Source organism: Schistocerca cancellata, chromosome 5 (assembly GCF_023864275.1).
Source record: "Schistocerca cancellata isolate TAMUIC-IGC-003103 chromosome 5, iqSchCanc2.1, whole genome shotgun sequence".
NCBI lineage: Eukaryota > Metazoa > Arthropoda > Insecta > Orthoptera > Acrididae > Schistocerca > Schistocerca cancellata.
The window spans coordinates 647,236,592-647,263,619 of record NC_064630.1 but is presented as its reverse complement, the minus strand read 5'-3'; the positions used below and the strand labels follow the sequence as shown (position 1 = coordinate 647,263,619).

The 27,028-nt window shown below is 38.8% G+C and overlaps 1 protein-coding gene across 1 annotated transcript in view; it reads left to right on the top strand.

Moving 5' to 3' along the window:
• The window catches only part of LOC126188256 (cell division cycle protein 16 homolog), a 203,730-nt gene that overhangs the window by 148,398 nt on the left and 28,304 nt on the right, over positions 1 to 27,028 (top strand). Inside the window, exons 9-10 of the mRNA XM_049929822.1 lie at positions 9,855 to 10,007; positions 10,176 to 10,335. Coding sequence (XP_049785779.1) covers positions 9,855 to 10,007; positions 10,176 to 10,335 — 313 coding nt within the window. The remainder of the gene's footprint in view (positions 1 to 9,854; positions 10,008 to 10,175; positions 10,336 to 27,028) is intronic.

The following is a 27,028-nucleotide window of genomic DNA, read 5'->3' as shown; positions in this document are numbered from 1 at the left end:
ACTACCTTTGAAATTTTTTATTTTTTGATGTCAAGCGACTTTATGTGCTTTAACTTGGATAATTTCTAGACTCACAAATAAGCACTTCCACCGCTGCTCCCTAACAAAACACCCAGCACAACTTCTGATGTAGAAGAGTGTCCATGATTTGGCCCATAAAATGTCTTTCTTTTGCTGGAAAAAACAAAGTTGTTCCTTTCCTGTTTCCACCCTCTAATGTTACACTCGCCAATTCTGTGTTACTGACCTGCAGCACAATTGGATGTTTTGTGAGTGAGAGACATCACTTGTCTTTTCAGCTTTGTAGTAAAGTGAACACATGGTAGACAAAAACATGGCACTTTGAAAAAGTGCTACTGTAGATTGAAACAAAGGATGAATCCCAATTGTACCACCTACAAGTGTTGCAGCAAGCACTGCTCTCGCTGGCCAAGGGATCAGTGGAAGAAATACAATTGAAGTTAGAGTAGAGGGGTTGATGCAGTGGGAAAGTTTCACCCATTGTTTGCATTGCGGATAACATATGATTCGTATTGATTATCTGCTATGGTAGGAACATCTCTCGGAAGTAACAAGGTTTCATAAAAGCTCGTTTATAAGGATGCTCCTGTTCAAATATGCAACTCATTTGTACTCATGAATATGTAGTTTAAATAAGGCAATGAAACACTTTTTATTGTTACATCATGAATATTTCCAGCATTGCGAAATGCCTCGATGCACTTTGACATGTACTGACAGCTTCTAAAGGGAGCTGGACCTGTTGAAATGTAAAACTGTACTTACCTTGCTTTCCAACTCCCACAAGTTTCTTACGTTGGTTTTGATGGTTTGTATGTAAAGAGATTTATTTTTATTGCTATGAATATTTGAAAACTGCTAAATTCAAAGACGAGTAGTATTAAATTTGAATTTCCTTTATGATAAAAAATAATTAACATTCAGTACTCAAAACACTAATACAATGGCTTCTATGTTAAAATAATTACTTACATTATCTTCTAGCACCATATTTCAGAACTTACTTAGGATTTGCCTTCTGAATGTGAGCTGCAGGTACATTTTTAGACCACGAAAATTGGAAAAAGAACGTCAGCTTCCATTTTGATAACCATTCCTGTAACCCCCATGGTCTTTGCTAGCCTGTCCCCTTTCCTGTTCATGTTCAAGCTATCAATGCACCCACTAGTGTTTTTCCCTTCCTCTGCTTCTCTCCTTTTCCCCTCCCACCTCCGCCTCTCAAACTCCTGATTAACAGCCCCACTCTGTCCCTACCTGCTTCCACAAGCAGCTGTATGCCTTCCCCAACTCCTACCCCGATATCCCTCCCTCTCTCCACCCCAGCCTCTTGCCTTACCCCCACCAACCACAGATGGCATCTCTCGCAGCCGCTGTATACAGTTTGGCCTCTGTAGCTGGAGACAACGGCTCATGTGTTTGTGAATTGTGCTTGGGTTGATGTGTGTGCGTTTTCTAATTTGGAAGAAGGCCTTTTTCCCTGAAAACTCAAATGCATAGCAGTCTACTCAATGTCTCTTCTGTATGGTATAAGGGGCATTCAGAAAGAAATGAGCCGGAGGCATAATTACAGAAACCAGTACCTGTATGTTAGAAATATTGATCCTGGCTGTTGAGACACTTGTCCCACTATGACACAAGGCAGTGAATGGCTGCCTCATAAAATTTCCAGGGCTGCGATGTTAACCAGTTCCACATGTACAGCTAGACGTAGTCGTCCGAGTTGAATCATTTGCCCCACGGAGCCTTTTTAAGGGGACCAAAAATTCCTTCCTTCCTTCTGATTCACTTCCTGCAGCACGAGACAACAGTAAATGCCCAGCATTACTCGCAAACCTCAACCACCCTTCACCAAGCGATCAAGTCAAAACCACCAGGCAATTTTACCCATGGGGTCATTCTGCTCCACGATAATGTGAAGCCTCATACGGCCAACACAGTCTCGGCACTCCTGCAGAAATTCAAATGGGAGGTTCTTGGTCACCTTCCATACAGTCCGGGCCTCTCTCCCTGTGATTATGCCATTTTTGGTCCCCTTAAAAAGGCTTTGAAGGGCAAACAATTCAACTTGGACGACGACATCCAGCTGTACATGCAGAACTGGTTAACGTCGCAGCCCTGGGAATTTTATGAGACAGCCATTCACCACCTTGTGTCACAGTGGGACAAGTGTCTCAACATCCAGGGTCAATACTTCTAACATGCATGTACTGGTTTCTGTAATTATGCCTCTGGCTCATTTCTTTTTGAACACCTCTTAAAAGACTCATTAATGATTTTTATGGTTGCAACTCGAATTTGAGCATTTTAACTTTGAACATTACATTGCTGAGCTTCTCTGTGGCAATACCTGGTACCAATGTTTTTTTTCTATACTTATACATTGAAATGAGTACTGGATCATTCAGTTTAAAAATTTTGGGTTGTGACTGTTGCTGAAGCTTGGCTTGTTGATGCATGAATGGCTTAAAAATGGGCTTTAATGTACAGTGCAGTCTGCGATGTAGTTTCTGTGCTGGAGATGTGCATAATTTGTAGTGGCTCAGTGCTGAGAGAGGAAGATCAATAGAGCACTCCCTTTATTGTCTTTTGAACGTGCTTCATCATGTGTGACTTGAAAATCCAGATTCTTAAATGACGTGGTCTGATGCCTGTGGCCATGAAAAATATTGTTGAGGCAGAGCTGAATGCTGTTTTTGACACAAGTGGCAAGCCAGCATCTTCTCAGTGTCTTTGTCAATATTTTTCCAGTAGCAATGCTCTCTAGTAATGCATTTGGTATGAACTAATCAGCAATATTTTTAATAGTTACTTCGTAGGTACTGTCAAAAATGATGTCTTAATGAAACAGAATAAACAGCACACATTTGAGTCCAGTAACAAACAGAACAGCAGCACAGTACCCGCAATGAGCACAAATGACATTCTGCAACTTATTGTAGCTCAGAAACAAAAAATAGCGGGATTAGGTGTAATTTCTCTGTATCTATTGAAGAAATGCAAACATGAACTAATGAAACTACTAGTTCATCTAATAAACTGTGTTCTCAAAGACACGTTCCCTGACAAGTTGAAACTGCCTGTAGCTAAACCAATACATAAAAATGGGGAAAACAAAGCACATACAGAACTACAGACCCATTGCCCTAATGTCAGCTTTCACCAAACTGATAGAGAAAATAATATTTTAAAAAAATCGTAGAACATTGCAATGATGCTGACATATTAAGTGATTTCCAGCATGGTTTCAGAAGAGGTTGAAGTACCACATTAGCTGCAATACAATTTGTCCATCATGTATTTGAAAAAATAAATGAAAAATCCCAAACAGCAGGAGTATTTCTGGACCTCTGAAGGGCTTTTGATAGAGTACATCGTGGCGTGCTCTTATCAAAAGTTGCAAAGAGTGGTGTCTCTGGAAAACTCGTGCAATTGCTAGAAACATATTTGAAGGGTAGACAGCAGGACACGGAGATTATATACGCTAATGGAGAAATACTGGGGAGGAGAAGGTCAAGTATAAGAAATATACATTTTGGTGTTCCTCAGGGCTCTATTTTTGGCCCAGTCCTATTCAAATGTCATTTCCCAAGTTCTCTTGACAATAATTAATTGATCACTATGTATGCAGATAATACATCTGGTTCTGTTATGCAGACAGTGAGCCCAGCCTAGTTGAAGAGATGGATAACTTTGTTGAAAAGGCAAGAGTTCACTTCGAAAGAGACAAAAAAAGAGAGAAAAAACAAATATTATTCATTTTAAACCAAGTGGCACAAACAAACAAAATACTGTGATTGATGAAATTCTACGAAAAACGTGTACAGAGCTTCCAATAACCTGTACAGATTGTAAATTCTTGGGTTTATGCATATATGATTGACTTTCATGGAAGCAGCAAGCTGATTATGTCTGTAAAAAAATAACACCCAGTCTGTATCTATTAGGAAGATTATTGCCATATCTTAGTTCTGAAACTCTAAGGACTGTATATTACAGATTAGTATACCCTTTCTTGTCTTATGGAATAATACTGTGGGGTGGGACGTGCCTAACTAATATGAAAAGAGTCTTCATACTGCAGAAGCAAGCCTTGAGGACCATAGCAAAAGTAAAACCAGGAACTTCTTGCAAACTCCTACAATATTTATGCCATGTATATACTAGAAAGTATAATGCTATTGAAAGAAGACTCAAAGATCACAAAAAGAAACATGGATATTCACAACTCTGAAACAAAACATAGAAAAGACTTCCATACGGTTATAGTTAAATTCTTTACGTTTAGGGTGGGAGCGCGCAGTTTATGAAGTAAAGCCACCACGACCGCATTAACCCTTTCACTGCTACAGAGATGTGCTCCCCGCATTTCGCGATGTGTGCAATTTTGTCATCATGCACTGCTCGCCTGTGCAGACACATGGTGTTTTGACTGCTTTGACACACTTTATCATTCGATTTCACAAAAACTATTTGGCCCAAAAATTTGATTTCTACACATCTTCTTGACTGATACCTTCCCCCCATAAATGACTTAATTTTGTTTCAATGTTCAACGCAGTTATTGTGCAGCATTAGATGTAGTAAACCATTACACGAAATTTTGAAGAGTTTGCAGAGGTAAAGGTCCATAGCATATACTTTCCCTATGGTCGATTTTAGTTGCCACTAGAAATTTCATAAAATTACATTCAAACGAATAAAATTCATGAAGTAAGACACTTCGATATTGTTTTTAAATAAAGAAAATATTAAGCACCGATCAAGGTTTGAACTCAGAACCTTTCGCTTAGCAGCCATACACTTTAACCATTACACTAACGCAGCTCGTCATTCAATTCATCTCCCGGATGACTTTAAATATCAAGCAAAATACCGACAAACACTGTTGGTATGATTATCAATTACTCACGTTTTGTCGAAGTACAGTAGAAAATAAACAATTACCACTGTTCTTTATTGCAAAAAAGCGGTTAGTGAGAATGATACAAACACCTTTCCTTGCTATCACCTGAATTAGGAGGCTTATTGCTTCTTTGTTTTAATTAATTAATAGAATATGAAGCAATTGGTATAAAGAATGCTTTTTCCAAACTTCCTATAAAAGAAAGTCTGCTATCAAGACATTGCTTTTGTTCAATTACTTTATTTATGACTGAACGTTTCTAAAACTGAAGACATGCGTCCGTGCTCTGCACCGCAGTTGAGCTCTGACAACATCGTTCTCTGTTCATTGGTTGACTGTGTTTTGCGGCATCAGATGCGCAGAACGAACCTAAACTCGGCCGTCGTCGTAAATGACGCGCATTTTAACAGAAGATTAACTTTAACAGGGAAAATTCACTATGTGATAGGGGCTGTTTTTAATAACGTGTTAAGACAGGGGATACTTTTAACAAGCAAATCAAGCAGTGGCTTGTCCAAAAATGCCCTTATAACTTGAATTTTTCATGAATTATAATGTAATAAGAAATAACGTAAACTAAAAAAAAAAATGTAATTGTAAAACTTTATACTTAGTTGAAAATTCACATGTATGTAAAATCGCATGTTACGAGCAATAAATTGAAATTGAAACTTTGCCCCAATGGCAAGGATCTAGCGTGTGTAGCACCTTAGATTTAAGTGGTGTGGAATAGCCCCTCATACTGTACATGATTCCGAATGTATCAGGATGACACCTTTGTAACTATAAGTGCATGCCTCATATTCCAGGAAGATTTAATCTCTAGCTGATTAAGAAGCTTCTTATTACTAGATGACTATGTGAATATACTTATCTTAGACAAAACAGGATCTTTAGGTAAATGTTTGGCAGTTAAATATGAGTTTCTGGGAAATTTTTCACAGTGTCTTGACTACTGATACGTGTTGAAAAACAGATGTCAGCTGGTTAGTTGAACTTGTTATCTTGCCCTGTTGGCAGACGTGAAAGCAGATTTGTGTTTGCATGTTGTGCTGTAGACCTTAACGTAATTTCATTGTCGCAATTAGACCAAGGTAGCACCCAATGCTCCAAATGTTTTGTTTCCCTTGTTGAAACAGTATTGTTCAATCCAAAAATAGCCTTAAAGGTTTGTGGTCTCTGAGAGGAGGATAAATTGACATCCATAAATATAGTCCTTGACTGCAAATATAATTGTGAAAGCATCTTTCTTGATCTGACTGTAATTCCTTCGTGCCAATGTCAGAGTCTTCGGAACAAAAACAATTGTTTGGTCAAAACCATGATGGTGATGTGAAAGAACAGCACCTATATTGTAGTCTGTAGCATTTTCAGCAAGTGTGAGCCTATTGTTCAAATGATATGTTGTAAGACATTTGGCATCGAACAAACATAGTTTTAATTTGTTAAATGCATATTGGCATTCACTGTTCCAGTTCCATTTGATACCTTTATGTAACAAGTTGTTCAGTGGTTCGCTGATGGAAACTGCATGAGGATAAACCTTTCTATAATTATTTATTTGTCCTAATATAGCATGTAATTGCTTTGATGTCATTGAGAGCCAGAAGGTTGTTAATGGTGTCAGTATTTTGCGGCAGTGGCACCGGTTTAATGCCGTGTGCATACAGTATGTATCCCAAGTAGTGCACTTCATGTTGAAAGAAGATGTACATGTCTTTGTTGCATATCAGATTTGCTGCTTTAGAATTTTGAAAACAAATTCCAGATTCTGTAAGAATTCCTCTGGTTTTGTGCCTGAGACAGTTATGTCATCTAGGTACTTCAAAGTGTTTGGAGCTCTCTAAATTAATTGTTCTAAATACAGCTAGAATACACTTGGTGCCCTGGCTGTTCCAAAGGGTAACTTTTGTAGTAGAGACAAAATGTAGTATTTATCACCACAAATGTCCATATGTCTTTGTTTAGATGTATTTGCAAGTGTGCTACTTCAAGATTCAGTTTGGCAAAGTACACACCACCAGCTAATTTTTAAATCAGTTGTATTGGCTTGAGAATAGGGTATGAGTCACTAATAGACTGAAGTTTAACCATTACTTTGAAATTTCTGCAGATGTTTAGTGGGTCATTTGGTTTCTGTACAACAATGCTCAGCATTGCCCATGGTTACACAGTGTGTCCCAGTTCCCATAGGACCGTGGGTATGAAAAATAAAACTCATGGATTACGTTCACAAAATTGTTGTATTTATTCGAAATAGTTCCTTCCTGAATCAGTACAAAGCTGAAATCATTGTAAGAGTCTTTTGAAACAGTCATTGTAATCCTTTTTTGACATTGCGTTTAGCACTGCGGTACAGTTTTCTTGGATGTCCTTAACTGCATTTTCAGTCCCATTTGGACATGTACTCTCATTCAACTAGAAATGTCACATTCTACCAGTCTACAACCAACAGAGTGAACATTGAAGTCTACCTAGAACAGTTCCAACCAATATCCCAAAGGGATCCTCTTCCCCCTTCTCTTCCTCAGATCCAACCTCTCCAAGCATTCTGGAAACTCCTCATTTCCAGCATAGCTTTTCAATCCTTCCTGAAAAATATCACCAAAATCCCAAATTTTACCCTTGTTGAGTTCCAAGCTAATCTTGAGTTGAAGGCGAAACACCCTATCATCATCCACCCACTCCAGGTGAAAGTTCCACTACTGTCGTATTTGACTGTGTGGTGTTTGTGACAGTTGGGTATTGTCAGTTCTTGGCCACCTGGACATACTAAATTGCTCCTAATGACCCCATTCCTTCCATACGACTTGACTGCAGAAAATTTTTAAAACGCTAGACCCCACATAATTACTTTAGTTTCTTTCTGTCCATACCATAAGTGGATCACTCACATTCTGGGGACTTAGTAATGCCCTTCCAGTTTAATCTTCCCCAACCTATCCCTTTCTCCTGTCCAAGGAAAGAACTAATAGTTCCAAGAGCTAGGATAGTGTCTGTACTTCTACATGTGTCCATTGGCAGTACTGAACTTTCTCCTCCTGAGGAATAAGTATTGATCAGGATTTCTCACTCATAATTTTTGTAGTTTTCTCGAATGAATTTTCCTTGTGACACAATTCAACAATATGTGTATATTGCCCATAGAATTACAGGAAGTCAGAATGCCTGGACAATGCTTATCTTCAGGAGACAAAATTCTAAATAATGCTGATAGTGACATATAAAAGTAGAAAAATTTATTTTCACTCGATAAATGTTAGTTTCTTCCTCAGGGATAAAAAAAAGGTATGGATTGGATAAGGTTTAAGAGGACCGTACATTGAGATGGACTTATCTGATGTGAGGATGAGTGGAGGAAGGGAAAGATGAAGGTGGAGATGGTGCAGCAAGTACAGGGGTGAAGTTAGTACCAGAATGAATTATTCAGTAAATAAATAAAGCAATGCTATCCTAAAAATGAAAGGAAGATGGGAGTATGTTACTGAAGGTCAAGTCCAGGTGGGCGAAAGGTTATGAGGATGTGTTGAAGAGTGAGTTCCAGTTTCTGGAGTTAGGGGAGACATTAGAACTTTGTGTTAGGATCCTAATGGCCCATGTTGTATACGTGGGTCACAGGTCTCTTGAGTCACAACATTTCACACTTCGCTTATGGTTACTGGATGTTTCAAAGGCACACAGATCTGTGTCCATTCCTGCACTCGTGCAGTTTAGTGGTGGTCGTTCCTGTATAAAAACATACAGTGAACATATGAGTAAGCTTTAGTGAGTTGGTGCATTGGGGAGGTTTTACAGTGGGAACACTTGCCAAGATAGGAAACTTGGAGCAGGGGTGATAGTCGGGGAATGTCATACAGTTTGACAAGGTCCATAGCAGTCCTCCTGATATATTTGAAACTAGTTGTGGATAAGGATGGAGGTGGTTAAAGTGACAATAGATTGTTTTAGAGACACTTGCAGGTTGTCATTGGAAGAGGTAGCAGTCTAAGACCGACAGCTATGAGTATGCAGGATATTTTGTAGAGTGAGGTTGCATGAAAGTGACTGGGAGAGTTCCAGATCGGTGGGTGGAGGGTGGGAATGGATTTGGGACATTATGTATAATGGGAACAATCTGTGGGAAATGATCCCTGTGAGGATAAGGATAAAAAAGATCATGTGGACTGGAAATGTGATCCAAAGGATGTACACCCATTTGTAGATGAAGACAAAAGATCTATGACATTGTAGGTTCAATGATTGAGAGCACACATGATAAGATACATGGCAAGTGCGAATGTTCTGTCTGTACTAGTATTCTAGTTTCACACTAAGGGGGGTGGTAATGTTGTACATAACAACTTCCACTCTCTGTATCACTTACACCACTTATGCTCTTGCCTTCATGGCAACCCTTTATCATTGACATCATGCATGCCTTCTTGAGTTTGAAGTTAAAACACTAGTACAGGCTGATTGTTCCCACTTGTCTGGCTTTTTTTTATGCATGCTTTCAATCATTGAAACCTACACTGTTAAATATCTTTTATCTCCACCTTCAAACGTGTGTACCTTCCTTGAAACACATTTAAGGCCATAAGTGCATATGACACCTTTTTTGCACCTTATACTCTAAGGGATCATTTCCTGCAGTTTGTCCCCATTTAACAAAATCACACACATTAGAAACAAGTAAAATTATGATAAGTGAACAAGCTGTGTTGTGCACTGAAAAACAGAAATTCGTCTTTCAGCAGGTGCTAACAGGAAACCTTAAGAAAATGAAGGTACTGAACATTGCCTAAAGAAATATGACACATAAGAGCAGTGGAGAAAAATTCACATCATAATTTAACTTTATCTATTTTTTAATATTGTTAATAAATGTGAAACACACACAGACCTACAGAATTGCAAGCTGTAAAATCTGTTAATGTTGTTTTCATTGCAGGTGTCACCTCCCACTTTTGTATATTGGACTTGAAAATGGCCTTACAAACAACGTTAGGCTAGCCGATAAATTTCTGAAGCAAGCTGCAGAAATTGCGGAGGGAGATCCATTTGTTTTACATGAAATGGGTACAATTGCCTATCAGAACCAAGAGTGAGTACATAGTGATTTCTGGATTTTTTGAATAAGAAATGGAGCTGCTGTTCAGAGTTTCAGACTTGGAAACGTAATAAGTCACACTTCCATGATTTAGTGAGTTTACTTATTTCCAAGTGCCAATATTGTGTGTCTGGAGCTTATTCTTCTGACTGGTTCTTCCAGCTATGCAGCAGCAGAACAACATTTCACTGCAGCTTTGGAAAGAATTAAGGTAGTAAATGGAGAACTTATTCCTTCACGATGGGAGCCACTGTATAACAATCTGGGACATACCTATCGGAAACTCCGCAAGTATGAGGAAGCGCTTCGCATGCATCAAGAGGTTGGTTATGTCCAGATGATATTTCTGTTTCTGTCATTTGAGGAAAAAAGGGTTCTTCCTACTCACGTTAAATATGGTAAAAATGTGGATAATTCTGAAGCAGTATGAGCCCTGATGTGTATTATGTTGTGAAACTGAAGATGTTTTAGCATTAAGTTAAAAATATCTGTCTGAAATTGGGTGATTGTTTTATATCAAGAGGCTTACTGTTCAAAACAAAAGTACTGGAGAGCTAATGCTTGCTGCATCCATAACATTATGTTGTCCCATCATAAGATTAGTGCTGATAATTCCCAATTTTACGTTTTCTGCTAGTAGTGTTTATCTTGATTCTATGTTCTTACTTGACGTCTTGCTGGACTATGTCCTGTTTTCTTCCTATTGACATTTGATGTGACTGAATGAGTTATAAGTGACACAAAAGACAGTTCGCACCGCGGGTGGTGGCGGGGTTAAGGGAATATTTTAGGCCGTTGTGGAGAGGGGAGACGTGAGAGAGGAAATACTGGTATAATCCACAGTCAGCTTTGCCTGCACAACTTGCAGCACATAGCTTCACCACACAATTACGATAGAACTACTGTTCGGTTGTGGCAGCAATGAAAAAACAGGATAGTTGATGCAAAGTACTCCAGAGTGGACCAATATGTGACAAAGAGGCCCAGCTGCCATCTTTTCTTGTGCTTATATTTCTGATAATGTACTGTACTCACCAACAATATTGATTGTCAGCCTTTTAAATTCGAACTCTTGATTCTCAAAAAATACACTTGATCAGAATCAAGAAAATGTTTGCCACTTCTGGCTAGTGATCTCTTATTGACTAGAGACTTGTTACTTTACCCAAAAGCCAGCAGAGCCACCACATGACACTAACACTTGTAAAATGAGCTCTCCTATTGCATTGTACTTTTCTTTTACATTACGGTATGTAAAGTGAAGAATGTGCCTTTGAAATTTCCATCTCTGAGTGCTGACATTTTGTGTAATTTATAGTACTCAGTAGAATAGTGTACATGTGGTGTTTTGCATAAAGATAGGTTTTTAGACCTGCGTGAGATTCTTTTCTCCTCCCGTCAGAGCTCATCCCTACTGCCACTTTCCTGTCTTCGTGTTCTACGGTTCTGACATTGGTGCATATGACCTTATTTGTTTTTGCATCCTAAAACAAAACAAGGCACTCTCTACCAGACGGACCCACTTTTTTTAGCTCACTATGTAACAAGTTTACAGACCTTAACCTACGAAACATTCAAAAGTCTTAAAGTATTGATGGCAACTGACATAACCAAATTGCAAATCTATAAACAGACAAGAAATAAATTTCAAAATTTTACATCATATAATAAATCTTTTTAGGAAAAAGTGGGTTTTGCCACTAGCAATAGCATAGGGCACGTAACTGAAAAGATCATCACTTTTGCTAATGATGTACAAGGTAATTGAGCCACTTCCCAACACACTACTACACCTTAAAACATGCAGTTTTGAGGATTCTTTAATTTTATGTTCACCTTGAATACAACGAAAGTTTATAGCCTACAGGGTGAAATAAACTGAAAACTGCTAAATTACAACATCTCAGATATTTGTAACATCATGGTGACATCATGATAATGCAGTGGCTTCTAGCCTATAGAGTGATAAACAGCAAGCTTACTTGGCAGCTTGTTCCAAAGTATGACTGATGTTATTGGTGTATAGCAAATGGAGTGACAGCGGCTTCCACTTACGTTTAATTTATATAGGTATACCTCGTACGCCCTTCACTACCATGCATTAATTTTACTTATAGTAGTTCTACTTGGAGCCTGTCTACACAATACTCATTGTACTGTGCCTCTACTGACTGCTGCCAACATGGCTACTCCATTTGCTAAGTGCAGAACCATAATTAACAGGTTGTGTTCAGTGAACAGTCATGTGATGGCTTGTTCGTCTTTGTTGCAGTTCTCAGTGATGTTTATTGCATTGTGATGGCGGACAGATTGTTATAAATCTAATGGATTGCTGGGATGGAGCAACATTGAAATCACAGCAGGCTTAACTTTATTTCATATTTATCAGTATAAATCAGAACCACATGCGAAGGGAAACTTATGTGTATATTTGTGCATTCCTGAAATCTGCTGTGTTTACACTACAGCAAGCGATGAGTTAGAAGTGCAAACAACGTGCATTGATAATACTGCAGAACATTCCACTTTGACCACTCAGCTTGGGTTGAATAGACTTCACACTACTTTCTGCAGTCACAATGACATTAACTGGCTTTGGACTATCGACTGTCCTGAGCATGTGTGAGCGTCACCTACGTGAACTGTGTGCATTTCGATTATTCATTTACTTTGTAGTGTGTGTGCACCCCAGTATGCAGCTTCAAAGCAAGGCCACAATGAAAATCTATCACAAACACGTCACCCTCATCATTAAATGTCCGTTAATAACACAGCAATGATACAAGGCTTGAAAAAATATTAGGATAACCAAAACTTGAGATAAAATTCATACGATTAAACCTTGGCATAATGGATATTGTCGTGGTTTATGGAGCGAAAGGATGTAGGCTTGCATCCTGAATTTCTTCTTCTTCTTTTTTTTTTTTTTTTTTTTTTTTTTTCCCCCCCCCCCATCTTAGCATTATTAACACAATCTGGGAGTTTGTTGTGAATGTAGTACAAGTATGTTTTAATTTAACATTTCCGTCTGATTAGAGAATGAAGGATAAAATAAATATTTGGGTGTTTATTTCCAAATATGTTGCGGTTAGGCATGAACCTAAGAGGACAGCCTTACATTGCTGCCTGTGAAATGAACAATAATAAAATTCATATTCTTCCTTGTCAGAAATAATTTTCTGTGTGTTTCTGAGTGTCTGGCAATTTCTAAGTGGGGTTAGGCAGGAACCTAAGAGGACAGCTCAAATTGCTGTGAGTGAAACAATGAGCAATAACATTCATATTCTTCCTTGTTACAAATATTTCGCATGTTGACAGCCACAAACACATTAAGAGTTCTCACTACAGCTGTGAGATTCTCCTTTGACTAACACGTCTCTAAACGTCAACTTAGCACTGTAGGTGTTGACAAATAGCCTAGTTTCTGGTTGCCTTCATAGCGCCACTACTTCACGACTACGTTTGTTCCTGCAAAAAGTAGTGTGAAATGTAATCAATCCACTCAGGACAATGAATGAGGAGAAGTTTACAAGCAATACACTAGAGGTCACTGCACTCGCGTCATTAGAGTATGCTGCACTGCCACTGGCTACAGAAGGAAAACACACACCGCCACATGTTAGATTCTAATGCCTTTCAATTTAGTTCAAAGTTTTCGGTTTAATTCACAATGTTCATCAGTTTTTACTTTCTTCTGAGTGAGCACGAAGGAAAGACCTCTCGAAACAGAGTGTTTCGACATATAATTTGTGGTCATAGCTTGTCGGAAAATCACTTGATTACATTATAATCAGATTCCAATATCAATTTTGTGACTAGTTTTCACTTGGTGTTACACATCTGTGATTTTTTAAGAATTGATGAACTTCATTACCACAAATTATTGTATAGGTATTGTATTTACATATAATTTCCTTCACTTACACAGATTTTATACAGTGTAGTGGAGAGGATTATGATTTTTAGTCATAAATGCCAATTACACGTGTTTTTCCTCATATTTGAGGAGTTTTAATGTTTTTCGTGATTCTGCATTTTCCTCGGTTTTTCGTTTTTTTTAGGTCTGGACTGCATGAATGTATAGAATAGGGGTTTCATTGTATAGTGCTTTGATTGTACAAAGTAGCATGCAACTTTTGTGGAGCCCCTTCAACAAAAGTCTGATGATAAGTCTGTAGACTCATACTTTCTGCACAGCAACTTGAAAAGTTACTTGGTTGCCAGTTTCTCCAATGAGTGTAGAAATTCTGACAGAATGTTATCTGTAGCTTCTAACCTTCTAGCTTGTTCATTGTAGATCTCCCAAGACTCTCTTAAATTCTGACTCTCATACTGGATCTTCTAGTCTTCCATATTGATTCCCATTTGTTCTTCTGTCACATCATCAGACAAATCATCCTGCTTGTAGGTGCCTTCAGTGTACTTTTTTGACCTGTCCACTCTCTTCTCTGTGCCTAACAGTGGAATTTCTATTGCACAGTTAGTGCTGTGCCCTTGCTTTTAATTTCACTGGAAGTTGTTTTGACTTTTCTGTGTACTGAATTAGTCTTTCCAAAGAGCATTTTTTTCCACATTTTCTTTCAGTCATTTTGCCAAGGCTTCCTTGCTTTTACTATTTATTTCATTCTTAAGTTACTTATAATGCTGTAATCCTGTCTTTCCCTAAATATTTCTGTACTACTTTTTTCATTGTTCAATCGAAGTATTTCTTCCGTAACCGAAGGTTTCTTCACGGTTACCTTTTTCATACCTGTTTGCCTGTCCAACTTCTTTGATTGCACTTTTTAGAGATGTTCAGTCCTCTTCAACAAACTGCCAAATGTGTTATTCATTATCACAGTATATACAGTGTTAGAGAACATAAAATACATTTCCTCATTCCTCAGTACTTCAGTTTCCACTTATTTTGACATCGATTCTTCTGGACAATTCTCTTAAACTTTGGCCTACTCTTCATCACTAGTATATAATTATGATCTAATTCTATATCTGTTCCTGGTTACACGTGTTCCAACATCTGACTTTGGAATCTTTGTCTGATCATGGTGTAATCCAACTGAAATCTTCACACCTCTCCCTGCCATTTCTAAGTATACCTTCTCCTCTTGTGATACTTGAAGAGTGAGTGTATTCCCTATTAGTACCTGAAATCTATTGCAGAACTCTTTCTCATCTCTCATTCCTACTGTCAAGCCACATATTTCTATAACTCGGTCTTTTGTTCTGCATCTGAGGACGAGGTGGAGATCTCACAGCCACCTCATCCGCAATGGCAATGGATACAAATACTCAACCAGTGACTGCAGGTGATGCTGAGGCATAACCTGCCTCCTTGGTCACTACATGCCTTCCCTGATTGCGGAAAGCATCATCATCCAGTGGAACTGCAGTGATTTTTTCTCCCAACTGGCTGAGTTACGACAGCATTTAAGTGTTAGACCTGCTTTTTGCATTGCCCTTCAAGAAACCTAATTTGCCACAATGCGGACCCCCGCCCTTTGTGGCTATTGGGGTACTACAAAAACCATATTACATGTGACAGACTGTCAGGTGGAGTTTGTATCTTTGTCCTTACCTCTGTTTGTAGCAATCCTGTGCCCCTTCAAACACCTTAAGAAGCTTTGGCTGTCTGGGTGAGGATAACACAGGACATTACCATCTGTAACATTTACCTCCCTCCAGATGGTAACACGCTGGCCCATGTATTGGGGCTGCACTAATTTTCCAACTCCCTTCACCTTTTCTACTTCTAGGTCCATAACCTTTGTGGATTTACTGGCTGCGGTAAAGATGTCGATGACCTACTAACTCAACTCGACCTTTGCCTCCTAAATACAGGTGCCCCTACACATTTCAGTGTGGCACATGGCACATACTCAGCCATTGATCTCTCTGTTTTGCAGTCCTGCCCTTCTCCTGTCTATCACTGGATAGCTCATTATGTCTTGTGTGGTAGTGACCACGTTCCACTCTTCCTGTCCCTGCCCCCGCCCCCGTGTCCCTCATTTCGACACTTGCCACGATGGGCTCTTCCCAAGACTGACTGGGATGCTTTCACCCCCGCTACTACTGTTGAATCTCTGTTGCATGGCAACATCATTGAGATGATCCACACCATCACTACTACCATTGTTGCTTCAGCTGAATTGGCGTTCCCTTGTTCCTCAGCTTGTCCCTGGTGGAAGTCAGCGCCTTGATGGTCACTGGAAATAGCTGCGCCCATTAGAGACTGTAGGCGGCTCTCCCAACATCATAAGTGCCACCTGTCCCTGGAGGATCTTATTGCCTTCAAATGGCTATGTGCCCAGCTCTGCTTACTCATCAGACAATGGAAGCAGGGCTGTTGAGAGCACTTCGTCTTCACCATTGGAACACGAACCTCTCCTCCCCAGGTTTGAACCAATCTCTAACGACTTTACGGCTATCAGGCACTCTGCGGGTGTACCTGGCATTTCTACACATGGGGCTGTATCTGCTGATCCAGACATAATCACAGAGCGTCTTGCTGAGCATTATGCTCGCACCCCTGCATCTGATAATTACTGCCCCACCTTTCGTCACCTCAAACAGCAGGTGGAACAACAACACCTATCTTATGCTCCATGCCATGCTGAGCCATATAATTCTCCTTTCAATGAATGGGAATTTCTCAGTGACCTTGTCGACTGTCCTGACACATCCCGTGGCCCAGACCGCACCCATTCCCAAATGCTTAAACATCTGTCAGCGGCTTAGCAGTGCCACCTCCTTGCTGTCTTCAACCGCGTCTGGAGCGACGGTGGGAAAGTATCATTGTTCCAATGCTAAAGCCTGGTAAGAACCCACTAGCTGTTGATATCGTCCTATCAGCCTCTTCAACATTCTGTGCAAGCTGCTCGAGCGTATGGTGAGCTGGCCATTGTGTTGGCTGCTTGAGTCTCAGGGCCCTCTGGCTTCGTGCCAGAGCAGTTATCGTCAAGGACGCTCAACCCTCAACAACTTGATCCACCTGGAATCTGCTGTTCAGTCAGCTTTTTCATGGCAACAACACCTTATTGCCCTCTTTTTCGACCTGACGAAGGCCTACGATACCACTTGGCAACACCACATCCTCGCTACTCTGCATGAGTGGGGTCTCCGGGGCCTGCTGTTGATTTTTATACAGAACTTTCTGTTGCTCCACACTTTCAGAGTTCGCTTCGGAGCTTCCCACAGTGTGCCCTGTATACAAGAGAATGGGATCCCGCAGGGCTCTGTCAGGAATGTCCTATTCCGTTTAATTGCCATTAGTGGTCTTGTGTTAGCAGTAGGGTCCTCAGTATCTCTCCTCCTATATGCTGACAATTTTTGTATTCCCTTCTGCTCCTCTTCTATTGTTGTGACTGAGCACTGTCTGCAGGGAGCTATATAGAAGGCGCAGTCGTGGGCCTTTACTCGTGATTCTCAGTTATCAGCTGCCAAGACCTGCATCGTGCACTTCTGTTGTCATTGTACTGTCCACCCCCATCTAGAACTTTACCTTGGTGACCAATTACTTAATGTAATGGAGACTTACCGCTTTTTGCGTCTGGTCTATGACGACAGCTTAACTTGGCTTTCCCATCTTCGTCAGCTTAAGGACAAGGGCTGGCGGCATCTTAATATTATTTGATGCTTGAGCCACACTAACTTGGATGCAGATCATCCTACACTGGTGCAGCTGTACAAAGCCCTTGTACAAACCTGTATTGACTATGGGAGCCTGGTGTATGGTTCAGCACTGCATCTGCTGGATCCTATCCACCACTGTGGATTCTGCTCGCAACGGGAGCTTTCCAAACGAGTCCATTGAACAGCCTCCTCATCAAAGCTGGTGTTCCTTCATTGCAACTCCAGCGGCAGCTACTGCTTGCAAATTATACCGCCCACATTCATAGTTCGCCTTGCCATCCAAATTTCTGTCTCCTTTTCCCTAAAACGGCAATCCATCTCCCACAATGGCGGCCCAGAACTGGAAATCCCATTGCCGTTCATGTCTTCTTGCTTCTTAGTAAACCTGACACTTCCCCTCTACCACTTTTCCTGCAGGTCCATTTACGTGCACCTCCATGGTCCAGACCTCAGTCATGGCTTCGACTCCACCTATCACAAGGCCCAAAAGGCTCAGTTCCACCTAAGGCCCTCCACTGGCAGTTTTTCTCTCTTCTCGGCGAGTTCCAGGACTCGGAAATAGTCTACACTGATGGTTCAGAACAGTGTTCCTTGCCAGATGGCTGCAGTGTTTCACTATTGTGCTCTTGAGCACTTATCAGCCTATAAGCTCTCAGCCAATGCTTCCCTCGACATCCTTTTGTAATGACTATCCAGGAGTCTCTTTATGCTCTTGGCAACTGTGGACCTTCAGTGACCTTCATTTGGACTGCAGGACATGTTGGGATACCAGGCAATGAACTTGCTGACAGCCTGGCCAAACAGGCTACCGGTAAACCGATTCTGGATATCTGCCTGCCGGAGACTGAATGTGTGGTCGTCATCTGTGCGAGCTACTTGCAGGAACTCTGTTGTCCTTTGCCGGCTCTGCATTGGCCATACTTGGTTAACACGTGCCCATCTCCTCTGTCGCAGTGACCCACCTTGGTGTCGCTGTGGCTCCCGTATGACGGTCGTCCGCCTCTCGTTGGACTGGCCAATTTTAGCCGTTCTGTGGCGCACTTACCTTCCCAGCACCCCAACTGTGGTGTTGGTTGACAATGTCTCATTGGCTGATTTAGTTTTATCTTTTATTCGTGAGGGTCTTTTTTAATCATACTCTCTAAGGATGGATGGCCTTCTCTCCCATACCTCCACCCTCCCTCGATTTTCCCTCATCGTCACTCTTTCTTTGCTTTGTTTCCCTTGGTGTTTGTCTTTTCTCTATGTGTGTTCAACTCACCTTTTCTTTTAGGCTGGAGATTGTAGTATGTTGCAGAGTGCCTGGATCATCATTTTTTATTCTTTTGATCAGCCAGCCTGGGCCATCTGCTCTATGATTTTAATACCTTCCCTGCTTTTCCTTTTACTGTATGTTTTCCTTTTTTTGTTCACTGCCTTCATTTTCTATTTCGGAGTGGTTCCCCAGTAGTTTTACGCCATTTTACTTTTCCCAATTCCTTTTGGGAATAGTCTTACCTTATAAATTATATAGTGCAGCAATCAGTCATTCTTTTTTTAGATTTTATTACACAAATCCAGCTTTCAGCTAATGGCTAACCATGCTCAATGCACTATTTTCTATTCTCGATGCATGTAAGTCCCTGTTGCTCTCTCTCTCTCTCTCTCTCTCTCTCTCTCTTTCTGTGTCTTTCTTTCTTTCTTCATCTACTGCTGATGGAGACATGGTTCGTGATAGCTTGACTAGGGAACCTGAAATGTTTATTTACCCTATAGCAGATGTGGCTAATATACTTTTTCTTAAGTTTACTGTTTTTTGGGAATGGGAATTTATGCATGTGTACTATAAATAGGGACTTTAATTATTTATTTTTGACATGAGTTATTATTTATTTTTGACATGAGTAACTTTAAAGAAATTTGGTATATGAGTGTAGGAACTCCAAAGAGCATCAAAAAAGAGGCTTCAGAATCAGAGTCAGAATTTTATTGTCTGATAACATACATGTCAAATCATTGATTTATTGTACAGGAGACTTGTCAGGTTATAACTATAATAGGTTGTACAAGGAATACAACATTTACTAGATCTATAGAATGTTTGACTATATATACTACTAATTTTTATCCTGCTCAAATGATCAGATCATCATTAAAAAATTCATCAGTAGAATAATAGTATTTTTGTACCAGAGTGCTATATAATTTTATTTTTACTGCATCAGTTTCAATCTTTTTGAAAAATTTTCTTTTTTAACTAATTGTATATTTTCATCCCCATATATTGTGGGGTCTGTGTGGAAAGTTTGAGTCTGTGTGTAGGAAAAATAAAACTTTCTTTGTTTCTAGTTTCATGTCCATGAGTTATTTGGAGGAAAGAATTCTGGATTATTATTTGTGAAAAGATTTATTTCATATACATACAGTGAGGGAACAATTGTATATCTAGGTCTCTTAATAGTGGCTGATAATATTCTCTTGGCTTTGCAGTGCACTTGTTCCTCATAATTCGTATCTGCTAGTATTTTCTCAAAATACAATGGCGTATCTCATTATTGCCTCAAAGTAGCTATGATACACTACCTCTTTTGTGTCTATGGCAGTGACATTGGCTAAGATTGACATAGCAAATTCTGGGGTATTCAGTTTATTTTCTAAAGAGTCTCGGGAATTTAACACATTCGGCTTCGTTTAGTTCCAGTCTTCCATGCTTAATTTAAGTATCATTTATTTTTTACGGTTTTGTCTTAAACGGCATTAACTGTGTTTTTGAAATATTTAGTTTAGCTGTGTTTTTGAAATATTTAAATGGAACCACACACATAGATTTTCTAAAGTTTTTATAACAGTTTTGGGTATTTATTCTGCATTTTTATTTGCTATCAGTGCTGATGTGTCATCAGCGAATAAAACTGAATGATGATTTATTTTTATAGGTAAGTCATTTATGGAGGGGGGGTGGGTGGGTGGGTGGGTGGGGGGGGGGGGGGGGGGGGGAGTTGAGCCTAGAATTGATCCTTGTGGAGCCCCTTGTGAGATAGTTCTCCATTTCGAGCAGTATTTTTCTGTGATGTTACAGCTATCCTTTGCTGTCTCTTTTTCAAATATGACTTACACCACTGTAAGGCAATGCCCGTAATTCCATATTTTTGCATTTTGTATAATAATAGTGAATTGTTCACACGGATGAACGCTATGGATTAGTCACAGAAGATTTCTGCAGCTTTTGTGATTTATGTAAGGTGGAACAAACTTTATTTATGAATTCATTAATTGCATAAATTGTATTTTTGCCTTTTTGGAAGCCAAATTGATTTTTTGATGTTATATTAAATTTGTGACAAAAATTTTGAATTTGGATTGCAACGATATTTTAGAAAACACAGGAAAAAGGGGAATTGGATGGTAATTTGTCATATATTCTTTAGAGCTTTTTTAAAATAGTGGTTTCACTTCTGCACATTTTAGAACATCTGGAAAGTAGGCCTTCTTCAAGGGATTTATTAATAGTATCAGACAATGGATGTTCTATTATATTTGAAGCTGCTTTGATGATTTTGGCAGGTATTTCATCCCATCCCACAGAATTTTTATTTTTTACATTTAATATAGTTTTTTTTTTGTACATCGTTTACTGTTACTTTGTCAAATTTAATTAGACTCTGATTTTGCTCCAACTTGACTCAAATAAATGTGCATTATCTTGTCAGGAGTCTACATCAACATAAGATTTTGCTACTGTTATAAAAATTTTGTTAAAATTTTCTGATATTTGACCAGGGTTTACAATTATTTTGTCTTGTTTCTTTATTTTAAAAATTTCCTGGTGGCTGCGACTGATTACAAGTTCAGATTTGACAACTGTTAATACTGCCTTGGATTTATTTCTGTGCTAGATGATAAATTTAGTATTTGCCATTTTCTTTGCTGCTTTTACAACCTTCATAAATATTTTTGTATGATTTAACATAGTTAATGAACTTAGGACTGTTATTGAATTTCAGCGCAGTATGTAGCTGTATCTTTCTATACTAGATATTAGTATGCCAGTAGTAATCCACTTTAGTTTATTACTTGCCTTTCTGTGACAGAATATGGGTGGAAAAGTTTCATTGAAAACATGGAAAAAGCTGTTTCAAAACTTATCAAAAATTTTTGAACGTGAGCTTTCATGTTGTAATGACCAATTTACCTCACTCAGCCTACAACAGACCAAGTGTATGTTTTCTTCACTGAACTGTCTTTTCATGAACAACTCCTTCCATTTTCTTTATTTACTTTTTTGTAAATAAATGGGCAAAGCATAGTGATTTGAGATATCTAGGTCTAAAGAAAATTTGGCACTGTCATTAAATGTTTAATATGTTAAAATATTGTCTATACACGCTGCAGGTTGCTCATTTGCTCTTGTGAAATGAGTGAAATTTAGTCTAAAGCTATATCCTTCAGTTAAGTCAACAAACTTAGTTGACAAGCTTGTTTCACTCGCTGTATCTGTGTTAAAATCGGTAGCAATTACTATTTTTTCTTCTTTTCTTTTGTGAGTTTTTGTAACAGATACTGGACTTTCGCTAAAAATAATTTTGTCACATCACTACCTGGAATCCTATATATTGAGATAATAATAATATTATGTTGTCCTAGCTCTACACAGCAACTTTCAAATATGAGTTCTTTGTTAAGAAAATTAAAACTGTCTTTTTCTTTATATTCTAATGAGTTGTTAACCAGTATACAGGAACCCCCATAGGTTCTGTTTTTTCCTACGAAAACTGTTAAGTTACTGTAAAGTTTTCTAATTTGTTTAAAACTGTGACTGAATCTTTCTTAAGCCAGTGTTCGGTTGCCAACTCTCAGTATAATATTCATAGTGTACTTCTTTGTACTGAAAATACTTTATTAATATTAGATTTACTGGCCCAAAGAATATCCCATAAGACAGGAAACATTAGCACTTTTGTTTGGAGGTCAAAAGTGTCAGATATTTCTAAGTGTGTAGCTTGCTCAGCTTATACAAGATGGGCAGTGGGATGAGTTCTTGATGTTGAATTATTACAAAGAGATAATTTCAGAATTAACACAGTAATGGAATTGGTGGCTTTGAAGGTTGTTCTATATAAATATAACGTGCCTGTTTTCGTGTGTGATGCTGAAGGTGTAAATAGACATTTGCTCCGTTGTATATAGGCTGTATGGGAGGGGCTGAAGGAAAAAATGCACTGCCTCCTCCTTGCAGATCAAGCAACACACTCAAACCGAGATTGCATTCACAATGCAATATTGCTATGGCAGGCTGTATTGTTTCGTAGCTAAGGTTGACAATGAACAAAAACAAATCTGTACTGCCCCAAAATCATCTGACTTCTGCTGATTCTTCTGCACCCACAAAAGTGCCGAGATACAGTGTGCATTAATACTCTGCCTCAGGCCTTATTCACTAAGCTAGTTTCTGTCCACATGAAAATTTCCAAAACTGGTTGTGTCTGGAGACAAGTTCTTCCTCTTTTTTATAATGGGAATGGCACAATAGTCCTAGTGATCAATTGTCAGTTCTTACCTGTGAGACAACAGGAATTTGTGAATTGCTGTGGCAGGAAGAACAGATCAGTATAGGGTTGTAAATACAAAATCAAATAGGGGTAATGCAAGAGTAGGACTAATAATGAATAAGAAAATAGGAATGCGGGTACGCTACAGTGAACAGCATAGTGAATACATTATTGTAGCCAAGACAGGCATGAAACCAACACCCACCACAGTAGTACATATTTATGTACCATCTAGCTCCTCAGATGATGCAGATACTGAAAGAGTGTATGATGATATGAAGGAAATTATTCATATTATTAAGGGAGAAAAAAAATTTGTGATGAATGACTGGAATTCAGTAGTAGGAAGAGGTAGAGAAGGAAAAATGGAAAGAGAAAACTAACTACTGAAAAGGGATGGAAGAGAAAACTGCCTCGTAGTGTTTGCACAGAACATGATTAAATTATGTTAAAACTTTGTTTAAGAATCACAAAAGAAGTTTGTATACATGGAATAGAACAGGGCAACATTGGGAGGTCTCAACTTTATTATATAATGATGAGACAGAGACTTCGAAAACAGATTTTAAATTGCAAAGTATTTCTTGAGGCAAGTGTGGACTCGGAGCAAAATTTATTGATTATGAACTGAAGAAATTTGAAAAAAGGTAGGAAGTTATGGCTATGAACCTGGATGAATTGAAGGAACCAGAGGTTGTTGAGAGTTTCAAAGAAAGAATTAGGCGATATTGGACTGAAACAATGGAAAGGAATACAATAGAATGCAGATGGGTAGATTTGAGAGATGAAATAGAGAACTTAGTAGAGGATCACTAATGTAAAACAACAAAACCTAGTAGAAATCCGAGGATAACAAGGGAGATAGTGTAATTAATTGATGATAGGACAAAATATAAAAATGCAGAAAATGAAGCAGGCAAAAGGGAATGCACTTGTCTTAAGACCGAGGTTGATAGAAAGTGTAAAATAGCTAAGCAGGCATGGCTAGAGAACAAATGCGAGGTTGTCGAAACAGGCGTAACTCCAGGAGAGATAGATGCTGCTTGTAGGACAATTAGAAGGACCTTTGGAGAAAAGAGAACCAAAAAGCAAAGCAAAGCTCTACAGCTGGACCCTGAGTGGGCCAATTGGGACCCGCTGAACACCATGTCATCCTCTGCTTGTTGTTGTAGGGTCAGCACATAGCTGTCTCACCTGTTGACTGCTTTCTTGACCTTAGATCTGCTACTCATTCAGATAAGTATTCAGTTGGGGCTCATGAGGCTAAGTGCAACCAGATCCAGTTCTCTCCCCAAGGACAAATCATTTGCAGTACCAGGACTCAAACATGAGTCTTGTGCATAGCAGCCAGATGCTCTGGCCAGTGAGATAGGGAGATGGAGAGAAAAGAAAATCAGCTGTATGAATATCAACCTCTCAGTTGGCAAGCCCCATACTAAGCAGAGAAGTTCACCCTGAAAAGTGGAAGGAACATATATAGGTTCTATATAGGGGAAATAAACTGAGGACAGTATTATAGGAAGAGAAAGTAGGTTCAGGTTGATAGACCACCAAGAGACCTACATGGAAGCTAGGTCCCAGGAGAAAATTCCCTCAGAGTTATTAAGGCTGTTATGTGAGCCAGGCATGACAAGATTGTTCCACATGGTGTGCAAGATATATTATACTTGCAAAATAACACCCCCCCCCCCCAAGTTATTCATATAAAAATGGAAAAACTGTTAGAAGCTAACTCCTGAGAAATTTGAAGCCATTTTGACTATTTTACGATCATGACTGTCTCAAGAAATACGTAAAGGTTTTTAACTACCACTACCAGTCACAAAATTTGTTAACTAATGTATTATTTATTGATTGTGCAACATGTTTTGAGGGAATACCTCATCATCAGGCTATATCGCATTACAAAAACAATTTCACAATAAGATCATACAAATGTTAAATAGTCTTTTCAAGAATGCTGTGGTTATCTTGTGGAAGAAGAGAAAACCTAGTAAGAGGCAATGTCACTTTGTAGAGCTGGACTGGTGTTTGTGTGAAAATGTTTTGAAACACTCACTCTCTTTGTTCTTATGGCATGGTAGCCTCGTTGTGATGAGCTGAGGTGTTTCCATTTCTGTGGCTCTCTTGGCTTTCTTGATCACTGTTCACAAATTTTCACAAACGTATCAGTAACTTGGAAACTAGATTAGATTAGTTTTTCGTTCCGTAGATCCGTGCTGAGGAGATCCTCGTGAACGTGGAACATGTCTTTTTTTTTTTAAAAAAAAAAGCTGAAATAACAATACTAATAGTATGAATATATACATCATTTGTTTCTATTAAAAAATTCGTCAATGGAGTGGGAGGAGTTGGTCACTAGTAAGTCTTTCAGGCTCCTTTTAAACTGATTTTTATTTGTAACTAAATTTTTTATGTTTGGCGGCAAATTATTGAAGATGAGCATTCCTTCATAGTGGACCTCTTTTTGAACTAAAGTAAGTGCTTTTAAGTCCTTGTGCAGATCATTTTTGTTCCTGGTATTGTATGTGTGAACTGAGCTGTTTGTCGGAAAAAGAGATATATTATTTAAGACAAATTTCATTAAGTAGTAAATATACTGAGAGGCAGTAGTTAGTATACCCAGTGCTTTGAAGAGGTTTCTGCAGGACGTCTGTGAATTTACTCCACAAATAATACGTATTACACACATTTGGACTCTGAAAACTTTTGTTTTACTTGAAGAGTTACCCCAAAATATTATACCATATGACATTATGGAATGAAAGTAGGCAAAGTATGCAAGCTTTTTCATTTTTTTGTCGCCTATGTCTGCTAACACTCGAATTGCAAATACAGATTTGTTAAGGTGTTTCTGCAGTTCTGTGGTGTGCTCCTCCCAACTGAATTTATTATCAAGTTGTAATCCCAGGGATTTAAGACTGTCAACCTCTTCTATCTGCTCTTCTTCATACTTTATGCATATGCTGGGTGGAAACCTCTCACAGGTTCTGAATTGCATATAGTGAGTCTTTTCGAAGTTTAATGCCAGTGAGTTGGCTTTAAACCATTTATTAATATCCATGAAAATATCATTAGCAGATGTTTCTAGAACTACACTCTACCTACTATTTATTGCAATACTTGTGTCATCTGCAAACAAAATGAACTCTGCTTCTGGCAGTCTAACTGATGAGATATCATTAATGTACACAAGAAAAAGCAATGGCCCTAAGATGGATCCTTGTGGGACACCGCATGTAATTTCTTCCCATTCTGATGATGACTGATGACTTAATTCACTGACACCTTTTGTTTCCTGTTAGCGAGGTATGACTTGAACCATTTTGCAGCACTGCCCATGACACCATAGAATTCTAATTTATTTAAAAGGATGTTGTGGTTCACACAATCAAATGTCTTTGACAAATCACAGAAAATACCTGCTGCTTGTAATTTGTTATTTAATGAATTAAGTACATTTTCACTGTAGGTGTGAAACTGTGTTCTTGGTAATATGTTATTTGTGGTTGATAAGCTGCCTGTACAGTACTTTTTCTAAAATTTTTGAGAATGCTGGCAAAAGTGAAATTGCTCTGGAGTTTGATGGTATCTCTTTATCCCCTTTCTTGAGTAGAGGCTTAACATTTGCATATTTTAGACAGTCAGGAAATGTCCCAGTTATAACTGACTGGTTACACAAGTAACTTAGAATTGTACTAAGCTCACAAGAACATGCCTTAATTAACTTTGTTGATATTTCATCGTAACCACTAGAATACTTTGTTTTTAGAGCTTTTGTTATAAAAGTTATTTCTTTTGGTGAAGTGAGTGACATATTCATGTACCTGAAGCTATTTGTAAAGGCTAGTTTCAGAT